Source organism: Lepidochelys kempii, chromosome 8 (genome assembly GCF_965140265.1).
Source record: "Lepidochelys kempii isolate rLepKem1 chromosome 8, rLepKem1.hap2, whole genome shotgun sequence".
NCBI classification, from domain to species: Eukaryota; Metazoa; Chordata; order Testudines; family Cheloniidae; genus Lepidochelys; species Lepidochelys kempii.
In genome coordinates, this window is record NC_133263.1 from 42,134,193 (window position 1) to 42,149,168 (window position 14,976).

The 14,976-nt window shown below is 45.1% G+C and overlaps 1 protein-coding gene across 1 annotated transcript in view; it reads right to left on the reverse strand.

Annotated features, from left to right (window-relative positions):
- Positions 1–6: 6 nt before the first annotated feature.
- DDR2 (discoidin domain receptor tyrosine kinase 2) overlaps positions 7–14,976 on the reverse strand; it is a 143,959-nt gene continuing 128,989 nt past the window's right edge. Inside the window, exon 17 of the mRNA XM_073356221.1 lies at positions 7–13,443. Coding sequence (XP_073212322.1) covers positions 13,306–13,443 — 138 coding nt within the window. The 3' untranslated portion in view covers positions 7–13,305. The remainder of the gene's footprint in view (positions 13,444–14,976) is intronic.

Below are 14,976 nucleotides of genomic sequence, written 5' to 3' on the forward strand. Positions count from 1 at the left end.
ATTGTTATTTACAATTGATCATTTTACAGAAGTACAATTCAGAGTGTTCTTACAGAGAATAAATTAGGAACTACAGAAAACTATACATGTGTATCATGTCTCCTTTTCAAATACAGAGCACTTGTAGAGAGCAGTTTTGGTATGAGTACTGGAGTTAGACACTGTGATTAGATCAAGTACTATGTGTTAGGAATGGAAGACGCTATTTGACGTGCTCTGCACTAGGTTGAGCTATACAGCACAAGGACCCGTTAGCTCCAGCAACGGGGTCACAACGTTGTTTCAGAGACATACTTTCTGCAGTTGGGGAGGGCAGGAAAACAGACATGAAGGTTCATTAAACAGATACGCTTGGTATTTACAACACAGGCACAGAGCAATAAACCATCCACATCAGTTAGATACGGGCAACATTCTTCTCCTTCTCACCTCATTCAAGTCAGTAGATTTACACTGATGATGACTTACTGCTGGGAGAGGAAATCTGACCTGTTGCCCCTTATGGACCTGCTTTGCAAAGATACTGATCATGCTGAACTACACGTGGAGTCAATGGGAGCTACAGGTGCACCACACCTCTTAAAGGCAAGCTCTTTTATAAAACTCTCCGTGCTTCACCAATTCAAATTTGGGGCACATTGCCAAGTCGCACGAGGGAAGTCTACGGCCCAATTTCCCACTACTGTGCACCTTGTGTCAGTATTTACATCTGCAACGTATGTGCAGAATGCCACCAACTCCCAATGGTTGTATTTCACACCCTCTTTGCACACAATTAGCACTGGCGTAAGTGACAAAACAAGGTGCAGCTTTGCACCTGCTGTGTGCAATAGGCTTTTGTTCCATGTTATGAGAAAGGAGGCTTTTGCACCTGTGGTTGCTAGGAAGCTTAACAATTATCAATAATACCTACTATATCATACACTTTTATAGCATCTTTTATCCCAAAGAACCCAAAGAGTTTTACAAACATCTTTACAAACTGTATATACACATGAGTCAGGGAAAGGCAGCAAGTTCTGGGGCAGAATGCAGCCAATAATCACATCAACACTACAAAACAGTTTAGGACAATATTCAAGTGAAATTGAAGAGGGAATTTAGGGAGGCAAAATGTTAAGATTTAGCTATTAGAGAGACAAGATGGATGAGGTAATATCATAGATATTACCTCACCTTGTCTCTCTAATATCCTGGGATTGACATGTCTACAACTACACTGCACACAAGATTTAGCTATGCTATCAAATCCAGAAATCCCTTTTGTTTACTCCCTTGAAAATGCACCAATATTGCTGGTGATAGCATAGCACAACTTTTCAATTTTGGGCCCAATCCTCTTGCCATGGAGTTTTGCCATTGACTTCAATGGCCAAGATTTTTTATGAAAGGGGAGAGGGGGCTAAAGTTAGTATCTTAAATCCATATTTAGGTGCCTAAAGAAGTGGTCTGGTTTTGAGAAATGCTACACTGCAGCCAGCAGTTCCACTGTTTTCAGTGATTGCTGCTGGGTCCTTGACACTTTGGGGGGAAAAAATCCATCCACTACTTTAGGTGCCCAGAATGGATTTAGGAACTCAAGTGTGACAAGCCATTTTTAAAAACCTTAGTCCATAAGTGATGATTGGAGTCCAATGTTTGCTACTTCATGACTGGGAGCCCCAAACATTGCTTGGGCTAGGTCAGTCTGACACAGAGGGTCTGCTTGTTTTCATATTAATATTTTGCAAATAGCTCAGCGTATCGTTGATCCTGTAACAAGTTCATGGCTACTTAGCACATTACAGTAGTCACTTTGCTGCAAACCCTGGTCTCCTGCAGCTTGATGGGAACAGAACTCAGACCCTAGGAGAGGAGGAAAAGTAGACTTCCTGTTATTGGAGCTACTGGAGAGTCTCCATTAACTTTCAGCAGTGTCAAGTATATGACACCTAGTGAATCGGTTTTGATTCTAGGCAGCCGAGGGCAGTGGTGCCGCATACATACTAGCAAATTCATTATGATACTCATTTAGAATTGAGACATTCTCCAGCAATTTAAAGATGATGGAGGTCAGTTTGGGGCAGAAGTAACTGGACAGTTTCCTAATTAGCTGCTTTAACTTTATCTATTTTCTAGAAGAGTTGGTCTGAGCTGCAAGAGAAACACCAGAGGGGGAAAAAATGTCATTTAATTTGCCAACATCTTATTGGTGTCAATGGAAACAACTGTACACATCTAAATCTATGCATCTAAGCATGGGACCTGACCTGGCTCTGACAGTGAAACCAGTCCTGGAGGCAGTTGCACGGGTTTGAATTCTACATCACTAACCCCCATCCAAGGTGCAGGATTTGTTGGGTCTAAACCATCCAGGACAGATGGCTCTCCAGCCTCCTTTTGAAAACCTCCAGTGAAGGAGCTTCCACAGGAAGTCTGTTCTATTGTCCGACTGTTCGTACAGCTAGGAAGTTTTTCCTGGGATTTAATCTAAATCTGCTGTGCTGTAGTTTGAACCCATTGCCTCTTTTCCGGCCCTCTGTGGCAAGAGAGAACAACTTTTCTCCATCTTTTTTATGGCAGCCTTTTAAGTATTTGAGGACCGCTGTCATATCCCCCTTAATCTCCTCTTTTCCAAACTAAACATAGCCAGTTCGTTCAGCCTCTGCTCAGCCTTTGCATTCCATCCCTTGGATCATCTTTGTCGCTCACCTCTGGATCCTTTCCAGTTTCTCTACATCCTTTCTATACATTGGTGACCAAAATTGGACACAGTACTCTGCTGGTCAGAATTTTTCAGCTCTGTTGGCAAGCTTTGCTCTTGAATACTGCTCTGCAGATGAGCTCCTTTTTCCAAAACTGGACCAAAAAAAAGCCCAGCTTGGCTTTCTGAAAGCAAACTCCAACATGATTTTGTTCCCTCTCTTTGGTTGATTTTTTTTAAGTGCCTGTAAAACTAAAGATATCTAGCTTGCTGAAACCAAATGCAATGCCCTGCTCAGAGATGGTTCCAGGCTGCAGAGTTTGAATTCCACAGCAGATTTGGAATCATAGTTCCATTGTGGGCCCTATCTTTACCTTCATCAGTCTGTGATGCAGATAGCTGTAAAAAAGGGAGTCATCAGATGTGTTAAGAGTTTCTGATATGACATTTGTCTTGTGTTTGGGTTTGTTTCACAGGTGTGCATGTGTTGGGGCGAGGTACAGACATTGAGTGGATTCCAGCGCCTTGGGCATATGGTTTGCAGAACCAAGCTTTCCCTTCTGTCCAGCCCATTCTGAATACTATAACATAAGAATGGCCATATTGGGTCAGACCAAAGGTTCATCTAGCCCAGTATCCTGTCTTCCAACAGTGGCCAATGCCAGGTGCCCCAGAGGGAATGAACAGAACAGGTAATCATCAAGTGATCCATCCCCTGCCGCCCATTCCCAGCTTCTGGCAAACAGAGGGTAGGGACATCATCCCTGACCATCCTGGCTGATAGCCATTTGTGATAAATGAAGGGGTGGGGGAAGTTTCCTTTTATGGACAACCAGCCAGCCAGTTAGCTATAAAATCCCTCTTGGTAGCTGTTCTCTACTTGCTTTACCTATAAAGAGTTTAAAAAGCCCATAGATAAAAAGAAGGGAGTGGGCACCTGACTAAAAGAGCCAATGGGAGGGCTAGAACTTTTTAAAACTGGGAAAAAACTTTCCCTTTGTCTGTCTGTTGTTGTTCGCTGGAGAGAGGAGATGCAGAACAGAAACAGGGCTGAACTATGATGTAAGAAGCTTTAAGCCAGGTATGAAGAACCATCATATCATACCTAGAAATTGCTTATCTGAAAACCCAGATATATAAATAAGTCAGGGAAGGTCTAGGAAGACACGATTAAGGTTATTTCTTTTATTTCTTATTGGCTTGTGGACTCCTCTGTGCTAACCCCAGGTGCTTTTGTTTTGCTTGTAACCTTTAAGTTGAACCTCAAGAGAGCTACCTTGATGCTTAATTTTTGTGGTTTGGTTTTTTTCAATCTAGCAAAAAGCCTAACTTCCAGATGTATTTTCTTTCCTTTTGTTTTTAATAAAATTTACCTTTCTTAAGAAGAGGATTGAATTTTTATGTCCCTAAGAGGTTTGTGCATGTTGTTTAATTAGCTGGGGGTAACAGCTAATTTCCTTTGTTTTTCTTTCTCAGCTCTTCCCTGGAGTGGGAGTGAAAGGGTTTGAGGGTACCCCACAGGAAGGAATTCCCAAGTGCTCCTTTCTGGATTCTCAAAAGGGGTTTTTTTTTGCATTTGGGTATTGGCAGCATCTACCCATCCAAGGTTAGAGAGAAGCTGTAACGTTGGGAGTTTAATACAAGCCTGGAATGGCCAGTATTCATTTTTATAATCCTTGCGGGCCCCCACCTTCTGCATTCAAAGTGCCAGAGTAGGGAATCAGCCTTGACACCACTGATGATTGATTGATGAGCCATTGATCCCTCATGAACTTACCTAGTTCTTTTTTTAATCCTGTTATAGTCTTGGCCTTCACAACATCCTCTGGCAAGGAGTTCCACAGGTTGACAATGTTGTGTGAAAAAATACTTCCTTTTGTTTGTTTTAAACCTGATGCCTGTTAAAACCTCCTCCTCTGACCCCACACCAACCCATCCCACACCTAGTGGCCCACCAATCTGCTATCAATTCCTTCTCTGCACCATCCACTGGCTCCCCCTTCTCTATCACAGCCAAGACTGATCTCCCCACAAACTTGCACCAAAATAATCCAAAGGCTTTTAATTTACATCTTCTGTTATTTCGTGGCAGGTCACTGTGGGAACATTCATATTTCAAAAGAAAAGTGTTTTGTTAGAATTTGCTGAAGTTGATCAGAAAGGTGTGAACTGAAACGGACAGGCTATTTCGGTGCAAGTTTGTGTGAAGAAACAAAAGTCACACAAACTAGGTTAAGTCTGCTGTCATTGCCTTCAAGTTCATCTGAGCTGGGCCTGACTGCCCTGGAGACAACCACTAGGATGTGTGGTCATCACATGCCTGTTAAGTGAGTGCTAAGTGGATGTACAATCCTACCAAACCAGAATGAAAACAGTTCACATGCCCTGTGCACAGAGGCATGTAAGCAAACCAGATTTCAGCCATATGGACTCAAATAGAGGTAGAAGGGTGCCCTGCAGGCAGCCGGAGCATCCTCATCAGCCAGCTCCTTTGTGGGATCTTATTGTCACTTGGTGGTAAATGTAAGTACTCCCAAATTACCCTCCTTATGTATTTCTCCTACACACAGACTTGTAGCCATTTAACCGTATGGTGTTAAACCAGTGCGACTGCTTGTTTCACAGGGGGGAGTGGAAGATTAAGGAATTTCCACTGATTTCACTGTGAATTTCTCCAGTCCATGTCCAGAATTGCTCTAACTCTAGATCCAGCACCAGGTGACTGTGCTGTAGCAAATCAGCATCAATGGGGGTGATGCATTTCTCAGGATTATTTCTGTAGCACTAAATGTGCAGATCAAATACAGGACAAGGTCCCTCCCCCAGAGAGCTCACAGACAGATGCACAGATCCTGGGCTGGACCTGATGGGTTCACAGTGCAGCTCAGGAGCTCGGTGCAAAGGTGGCTGGAGTCAGTGAGTACTGAGCTGGTCCCTAGGCACAACCCAGAGCACCCCTGCCTGAAAATCTAGGCTCAGCTCTGCCACACTATTTAGCAGAAATACCGGGCGGCTGAGAAACCGTCCACTAAAATGAAAAGACGTAACATGGACACAGATATGAGGTGGCATGATTAAGGCACACAAAACAATGAATGGTATAAAGAAGGTAGACCAGGCATTTCTAGTTTCCCTTTTAAACTGCAGACCTCATTGCCATAAGAGAACAAAAGCTTACAAGGAATATAAAAGGGCTGGACATTAACATAAATCTTAAGAACATCTAAAATTACATTATACGGGTTTAAAATGGCTAAGGGATAAAATGCCTCCTGTTTCAGGATATAAGCCAACCACTACCTGCGAGTGCTAGGAAGAAACTTCCCCTATAGGCACCAATACCACCTGCTTTTATCACACCTGGTGATACAGCAATTGCCTCAGTTTCCCCTTCCAACTCTGCCTTGACTTCTCTCTCACCTGGCTGAATAGTTTAACTTAGCTCTGCCTCTAAGTTAGGAAAACACCAGCCCTTCTAGAGCAAACAAGTTCAGTGAGAGTCCAAATACCAAGAGCTCCAGTAAGCTAACTGCACCTGCATGGAGCCACAGCCTTCCCTCAGGTCTCAGCTATCTCCTACTCTTGACACAGTGAAATAAGGGGAGACTTTCTCCCACCCTGACCCACAAAGCCCTCCACAACAGCATGACAAAAAGCAGATGCTCACCCTAGGCTTCCTTCAAGCCCTGTGCCAATGTTCAGCATCGATTTCTTCACCCTCTGAAAAGCTCTCTGAACAAACTCTCAGGTAAATGAACTCCCTTGTCCTGGGGTACCTCCCTCTCACCTTTAGCCATGGCCTCCACTCTGTCCCAGAGACCCACCAGCCATTTCTGTGTTCTCCATGTTTCTTTCTTTCTCTCTGTGGCAAGGCCCACACAAGTTTGATCTCAGAGATCGTAAGGCCAGAAGAGACCACTATGAGCATCTACTCCAAACCCCAGCACATCACAAGCCGTCCATCCCCCAACCCTGGGCAATACAGAACTCCTTTATTTCCCTTTCCCAGCATACACTGCAGCCCCACTACAATTCCCATGTGCCCGTGCCCCTCCCCCTCTTCCCGACTGCCAGTCCCACAATCCCTTGGTTCTTGAGAAGGGTTGTGCCAAACCATACATTTGCTGTACATGGGGCCAGAGCGCTTTGGTAAAGGTGAAATGTCCCACTCCATGTTCCTTGCACCTTCCTCTGAAGCAGCTGGTACTGGCCCCACCTGGAGACAGGATCCTGAACTAGATGGATCCTGTTGTGCTCTAGTCTCCTGACTCCCAGGCTAGTGCCCTAAACACTGGCCCATCCCTCGTCCTTCTTCCTGCCACTGATCCTCCACCATCTTTTCTGCACCGTCCTCCCTCCATCATGTCCATCTCTCCTCTTTCCCTTTATCACATCCCTTTCTAATCTGTCCAGCCACTCTCACTATAGGACATTTTTGCACATGCCTATTGCCTTCAACTCCCACTGTTGGCCTCCCCATCTCTTCATGAGATGATTCTCCATGGCTGACTGGTGCCAGCACTTACTACATTCACCCCCACAGGTCCTTGTCCTCCTTGCACTTGGTTCAGATGCTGTCCTCTGCTCGGATTCCCTTCCCTCCATTCCCAGGAGTCACATGCAGGAAGAGATCTCACGGCCTCTTGTCTCTGCTGTGAGAGCACCTCACGAGATCACTGAGTTTGATTTGTAGAGCAGAAGCTGCTGGAGGAATTGGCTCAGTGATGGGAGAGCAGTCACACTTAAAAGCAGTGTTTGCAAATCTTTCCTAGTCCCTGAGTTACTTAGAGCTGAGGCCCGGCTATACTAATGTAAAGCAGAGTTTACAATTCAGGCCTCAGCACCATTTAAATGATGTGAGTGGGGCTCTAACACAGATTGGTGAGCCAGTGGGGATGGGAGGAAACTTCCTGAATTCTTTGATATCAAAAAATTCCCCGAGATTCCATTTTGTATTCCTACCCCCCATTCGGTGTCTCTGGCTTCCCTCTGGAATAAGCAGGTGTCACTTCACCAACTGTAAGCTGCAGGTCATTTACCATTGAACATTGTAAGTCACATGACCAGACCTGAGAGTAAAATGAGGTATGGCCACAAAGTAGGCTAGATCTGGAGTCTGGGCACTAAGGTTGAATTAAGTGATTGTGTCTCTAAGGTAGAAATAATGCAAGTGAGCATGTGCAGTATAAGGGTAAGGAACAGTCAAGCAGCGCCAGTCTGGGCTAGCTTGGGGCTACTTCTCCTGGTAGCTAAGGATGAGGGAATGTTTGATGATGAGCATGCTCAGCAGAGGTTAAAAATAAATAGTACAAAAGAAAGTTTGGATAGGACAGTATAAAAGGGAGACGATCAGCAGGCAAAGTCAGGAGCCAGCGAGAAGAGCTGCTGGAAGGACTGCTAGATAGAGAGAAGGAGAGAGAGAATTTCAAAGGAACATTCTAAACTGGCAGGTAACCAGAGCTGACCCAGCAGCATCTGACAACACAGTGGACTCAGTAGTGTAGGACTGTTAGTTTTAATTATAGTAGAGCATAAGTGTAGTTTAGTATTAGTATGTATATGCTTAAGATGTGTGTATGTGTTTTCATTGTAATTTACCTATGTAAAATGTAAAGTGTAAACTAAGAACTGCTGTCAGCGATCTGTCACAGACTGGCCATCTGTGGCAGAGTGCATCATTTAGACCAGAGGTGGGCAAACTACAGCCCGCGGACCACATGCGGCCCACGGGACCGTCCTGCGCGGCCCTTGAGCTCCCGGCTGGGGAGCTTAGCCGCCCTCCCCCACAGCCTCATCTCGCCGTGCTGCCAGGACTCTGGGTGGTGGGGCTGCGAGCTCCTGTGAGAGCCACCGGTGTTGTGTATTAAATTGCTCCCCATAGGAATGCACTACTTACGGCTGCCAGTCCTGGTGCTCTGAGCAGCATGATAAGGGGGCAGGGAGCTGGGGTGGGGGCTTGGATAGGGGGCCGGGGATCCCGGGCGGCAGTCAGGGGACAGTGAGCAGGGGGCAATTGGATGGGGTGGAGGTTCTGGGGGGGGCAATCAGGGGACAGAGAGCAGGGGGCGGTTGGATAGTCATGGGAGTCCTGGGGGGCCTGTCAGGGAGCAGGTGTGTGGTTAGTGGTCGGGGCAATGAAGGGACAGGGAGCAGGGGAGGGAGGTCTTGGGGGGGCGGTTAGGGGTGGGGGATCCCGGGAGGGGGAAGGTCAGGGGACAAGGAGCAGGGGGGTTGGATGGGTCGGAGGTTCTGAAGGAGACAGTCAGGGAGCGGGAAGTGGGAGGGGACGAATAGAGGGCAAGGGCCAGGCTGTTTGGGGTGGCACAGCCTTCCCTACCCGGCCCACCATACAGTTTTGGAACCCCAATGTGACCCTCAGGCCAAAAAGTTTGCGCACCCCTGATTTAGACTGTATACTACTGCAGTTTAAATTCCCTTCAACTTGCAACAAGGGATTTGTCTCTGATTTTTATTCTTAGAATACCCTGTAGCAGGGATTATTAGTTATCTTAATAAAATCATTTAATCGGAAGGTTATATCTGTGTCCTTTAGTGTTTTCCTTAACGGCCTTGGAAACTCATACCTTGGGAGGCATAGAGTAAGGGGGTGATAAGCAGGTTATTCTTTGGGTGCCCAAATCCAACTTTCAGGGTAACACCTCCATTCCCTAGCCTAGGAAGGGCCCTGCCTATGTTACCTGACCAACCAAATCATGTTAGAATCCAATTTGGCTACAATCACATTTAAACTGTGCTTAAGCATGATTTTTAAACGATAGTTCCTACAGTATAGAAGGGGGCTAGGACACTCTGGGTCGTGTCTGGCACCAAAATGAGGGAGGTTTTTGATGAAAACTGTGAACACTTAAGCAATGAAAGAAAATACTCTATGTTAGTAGTTTAGGATGACCAACCCTTGCAGGGAAACCCTGCTAGAACTCTCGACCCAGCAAGTCAAATTAGCCTTTGACAGAAATCCGTTAAGTCTCGCCCTTTGTCATTCCTGAGCCTAGTCTCAGTCCCATGCTGATCAGAGATTCCAGAAAGGTCCTTTTCATGGGAGAGATTAAACAGCTTTTAGCATGACTAAAGCTTTGCCATTTGCCTTAACCTGCCCAAGACTGGAAGTGCTTTGTGCACAGAGACTGATTTTATGGCCATGGGGCCTGGGATCGCAGCTACGACTGAATGACAGATTTCATTTTCATAGGAAAGAAAAGTGCCAAGGAACTTCTCTATTTTTTCTGAATTTCAGGGAATACAGGAATGACAAATTCTGCTCTTGATGCAATTTGAATTATTTTCCTATCATTTCTTTGATGGTACTTACTATTTGTATGGAGAAAAATAAACAGAATATAGTGCTGAGCGCTCTTTATGTATAGGCTCAGAACCTGTCTCCTCCCATCATCATGCACAAAGGCCAGTCTATACTAGCTAAGAATATGTCACCACTAACTGTTGCTTGGAATGCATTAAGCTTGCAACAGCTTAGGACTGCAAACAACAGCCATCCCAAGTGATGGTTCTACTGGCTGTTTGCAGTGTCTGCAATGAAGCTGTTAGCTTAGCGTTGGCTGCACCAGTGCAGTCTGCAATATTTGGATCCCTGTGTAGTTGGGAATGCACAAGCACTGAACATGCCCAGGTTCAGCCCAACCTCCCCACTCCACCCCAAAATGCATAATTTCACTCAGGGAAATTACCCACACTCCCAGCAACATTGTGAGCCCCCAGAGGAATCCTAGAAAGTAAGAGTGTAACACTGGCAGACCAGGTGCCAGCTCATGGTGAGTGCCCAGGCCTCACTGAACACTGACAAATACAGAGTTGGAAACCAGTCTGGCTCACCTGTATGTTAGTATGGTTAAAACAGATATTAGAGTTATCAGAATGTGTTTAGTTTATACTTTATGAAATGCTTGTAGGATGCTGCATGTATTATTCCACTTATAATATCTGTATCCCATGTTATAAGGTAATATTTAAGTATTTGTTCTGTAACTATGAAAGTGTTTGCTATGAAACTGGGATACGCCCACCACTGTCAGGAGAGAAGCATTACCAAAGTGTGAAATACTAGTGTACCACAAGAAGTGTCATCTCCTGCCCAACAAAAGATCTACAGACACAAGACAAGCCACTGCGGTACATCAGTGGACAAAAAACTTGTTGATTTCTCCCCCCACACCCATGAAGAGGTGACGTGCACAAATGTTTGTCCCATCAGTTTGAACTCAGGGGCAAAGGGAATAAAAATGCTGTGTGGACTTTGAGGGGCAAAGATTCCTAAACATAAGCAAAGAACATATAAAGCTTGCATATTATAGCAGCTATCATAATCTTTTTGCACCTGCTTTAACCCCGTAAATAACTCTTATTTCTTTTAATAAACCTTTCGGTAGTTTATTATAGGATTGACTACAAACATTGTCTTTAGTGAGAAATCTAGGGTGCACTTGACCTGGGCTAAGTGAGTGGTACTTTGGGACTTGTATAACCTGAATATTGCTGTGATTTTTGGTGTAAGGGACCATCTATCACAGAGGCAGGCTTGTCTGGGTGACAAGACATCCCTGAGTGCCTGAGCCACGTTAAGGCTGTTACAATGGTTGAGGAGTTCACACTTGTTACTTGGTTGGTGAAATCTAAGTACAGAACATACAACCAGTTTGGGGTTCGTGCCTCGTTTCTTAACAGCCTGCCCTGAGGTTGGCACCCACGTTCACGAGTCATTCCAGCCACCTTGGCAACTGGTACAACTGCAATTGTAAGTCTTGCTAGGTGGTGATAGCCAAGGTGGTTCTGATGCAAATAGAGCTGCTGTGTTGACATACCAGCTGCTGTCAGGATGAGTGAGGCAGCCAACTATTTCACACAGCTCACGTCCCTGCAATGGTTTGCTCACTTAGCACAGGCACAGCGCCCGTATACGCATGCCCTATCCATGCTAGGTTATAGTATACTGGAAACAGTGCTATGGGTTTGCGTATCTCAGGATGAGCATATCAGACCAACTGTGTTCTCTGTTGCATTTCAAGGGCTGATGTGTATGCAAACAACAGGCATCCTTGTAGGGAACAAAGGTGTATTCCATACTGTAAGGGTCTCACTTTCACACCCATTGCATCAGCAAGCCCCTTTGTGTACATTGACTGGAAACTGACAGAGCAAACAGGACCAGTAGGGACACTGCCCAAATCATTCATGCATGCAACAGCCAAATCTAGGGGATGCCAGGGGAGCACATTCATTCTCACAGAAGCTCCAACCATGGCTAGATTGGTCCCAAGTACTTTTGGCTGGAAATCCTGCCAGACCACAGCTGGGGGTCAGACCAAGCCCTAGAATAGAACATGACATGCCAAGAGAGCTTCTGTGTCAAGATGGGGTAGGCAGGAGAGGAGCTATCGTTAGTGGTAACTCCAGGCATTATATTCACAACAAACAATGTTATCATGGTGCTCAAGGTTACTACAAGCAGGAGTGGCAGCCCTCGGTGCTGGTGGATGTCCAGAGCAGTACAACATCCTGTTCCTTTACTTATTAAAGCTCAAGAAGGTGGGGGAGGGGGTTATACATGGGGAGGGAACTGGGTGATTATGGCCACTACCCTTTGAAATTAAATGTTTGATCTAAAACGTCTCTCTAACTCTGATTCTCAGGAAATGCAGAGCTAGCACCTACCCCACTAATCTGCTGGCTGTAGGATTTCCCTACCTTGACAACATGAACAGCAGATGCGGAATGCATTTCTCAAGGACATAAGGCCCGCTCAAGAGGCCGTGCCTGGATCAAAGGAGGGCACTTCTGCTGTCCTCTAGATGGGTGGCTTGTCATTCCTCATTGGTCCTGCAGCAGATGCAGTAAACCATATGCTCCTCAGAAAGCAATGCCTCCATGGCAGTGGGAATGTTCACCTACCAAGCAGAATGCACATTCCAGCCCAGCAGCTGGCACATTGTACTACACAATGTGTTTGGGCTTTCTCCTGTCTAACGGACTATAACCAAGCAAGGATGGGAGGAATCCTAACCAGGCGAATGCTAAATCCGTTGAGCCTGTCTGAAACCTAAAAGTGTCCAGACAGGTTCAGTTTTCACTTTGTAATTGCACAGCCCACTCTGCTTTAGTGGCAACTCCTGCATTACTGTGTTCCTTACCTGCATTCCCTGCACTAGGCACATCCCCCAACTACCCTCCTTTTACCAGGCACTTTCCTGGTGTGTGCTCCCGTCCACAGATGCATTTCCAGCACACGCTCCCTGCACAAGGAGCTTCCTCATGGAGAATATGGACCTTACATTTCCCCTTCCAAAATGGGAAAACAGAATCCTCTTTGACTGAATCCACTGATAAACAGGAACATGCCACATCTATCAGTAACCCTTGTTCATCCTTTGTCATTCCAGAGTTAGCTTGTCATATGAGCTATGGATTTGGTCTGATCTAGGCTTGCTTCCTTCTCACTTTTTTCTCCGCTTATGGTGATTATTTAATGTGCAGTAGAAGAAGCACCACTGCCCAGGTTTTGTTGTGAGTCCAGGTGAAGTGGCTTCAGTTTTTACAGGTGGATCTTCCGGGGTGGGATGAGGACCAGGACGTGTGAGGGAAGCAAAGTGTCATTCTTCGCTGGCTGGTGGTTGGAGGAGGCGGTGAATTTCCTGGAAGGAGGGGCGATCTTTCGTGTCTCGTCTCCAGCAGCTGAGCATTAGCTTGTAGACAGGATCAGGGCAGAGAGCAGGCTGAGGAAGGTATGTCTTCAAAACAAGACAGACATTACAAAAGCAGAGAGTTAATGGCATACTTAGCCTGGAAGAAGAGCAAACTCACCCCAGGGAACTTGATTTCTCATTATGGAGGGGCTGGTGCCCCATTGTAGTAAAAGAAAGCCAAAGGTCCCAGATTTATTGTGAACTGAATAATGTATTGGGCTCAAGAAATGGGACATTGAATGCAGACGTTTGATTGTATCCCATTACCCAGCTAATTACTACTGTCCTCTGAACACTGGGAGCAGTCAGAGCAGTTGGGATCATGCTAGGGCTCAATCCTGCGCAATTCAGAGGGTTCAGACCCAATCCGACAAAGTGCCTCAAACACAGAAAACACGAGCCACCAAAAGCAGCTAGGGTACAATGGTGATGAAGCCTTTTGCTCCCCACCTATTTACCCTCCGGCTCACTCTCTAGCTCAGGCTGGGTCTGGGCTGCCAGTGCTGCAGGAGAAGGTTACACTGAATGAAAAAGTTTGCACTGGAATTTTAAAAAAATATGATGAAAGCAACTTTGCAAATGGAGCTGCAATGGGCACTCAGGAATAAAGTCGGAACCTCCCATTCCATTAGAATCCTGATTCTAATACACATACAACACAACTCCCCACACACACACACGCTAACTTCACCAAACCTTAACCCAGTTGCCTGAAATCATCATAAGATGTATGCAGCTGCAGCAACAAAGAGCTGGGCAGAAAATGGAATTTCCATTCTGCAGGAAATTCCAACATTTCAATATTTCTTTTCTTTCCAAATTGAAATGAAAGTCTAAATTTTCCACCGAATGGAAATTCCAAAACATCAAAATGTTTTTATTAAAATGAAATAATTTTACCTTATTGAATGTCAAAACAATATAAACTATTTAATATATTATATTTAATAGCAGATAATATTACTTTTAATATAATATAAAAGTCAAAACAGTAAAGTTGAAACAAAACATTTTGACATTATTGAAATTAAATGAGAAAGCTGAAATGATTCACTTAGAGATTTTTCCAGTGAAATTTCATCAAAATCAAACACATTCCTGTGAAAAGTTCTGATTTTAATGAAACTGCATTTTCCAAAGGAAACCTATTAGTCAAAACATTTTCAAACAACTCTAGCAACAAAGTTTCACCAAAAAGATGTTTGCCTGAAGCCGCAGAGAGGCTGAAACTGACTCTGATGGGTGTGAATCATGCTGAAAATACTCAGCAATGTATGTCATGCCAATGGGTGTTTCCAACGCCAAGCCATGCTGTGCATGTCGGGTAGGAATGAAGCACACTGAATGCAGACAGAGCACATTAGCAGTGTGCTAGAATGCAGGATACGGAATTTGGGTACAATATACCTGACTGTCTAGTGATACTTTGCTACTGTAGACTGGAAACAAGGGGCATATATTTTTGACAACGAGGGGATTAACCAGTGGAACAATTTGCCAAGGGCTGTGGTAGATTCTCCACCACTGACCATTCTGAAATCAAGATGGGATGTTTTTTCTACGAGATCTGATCCAGGA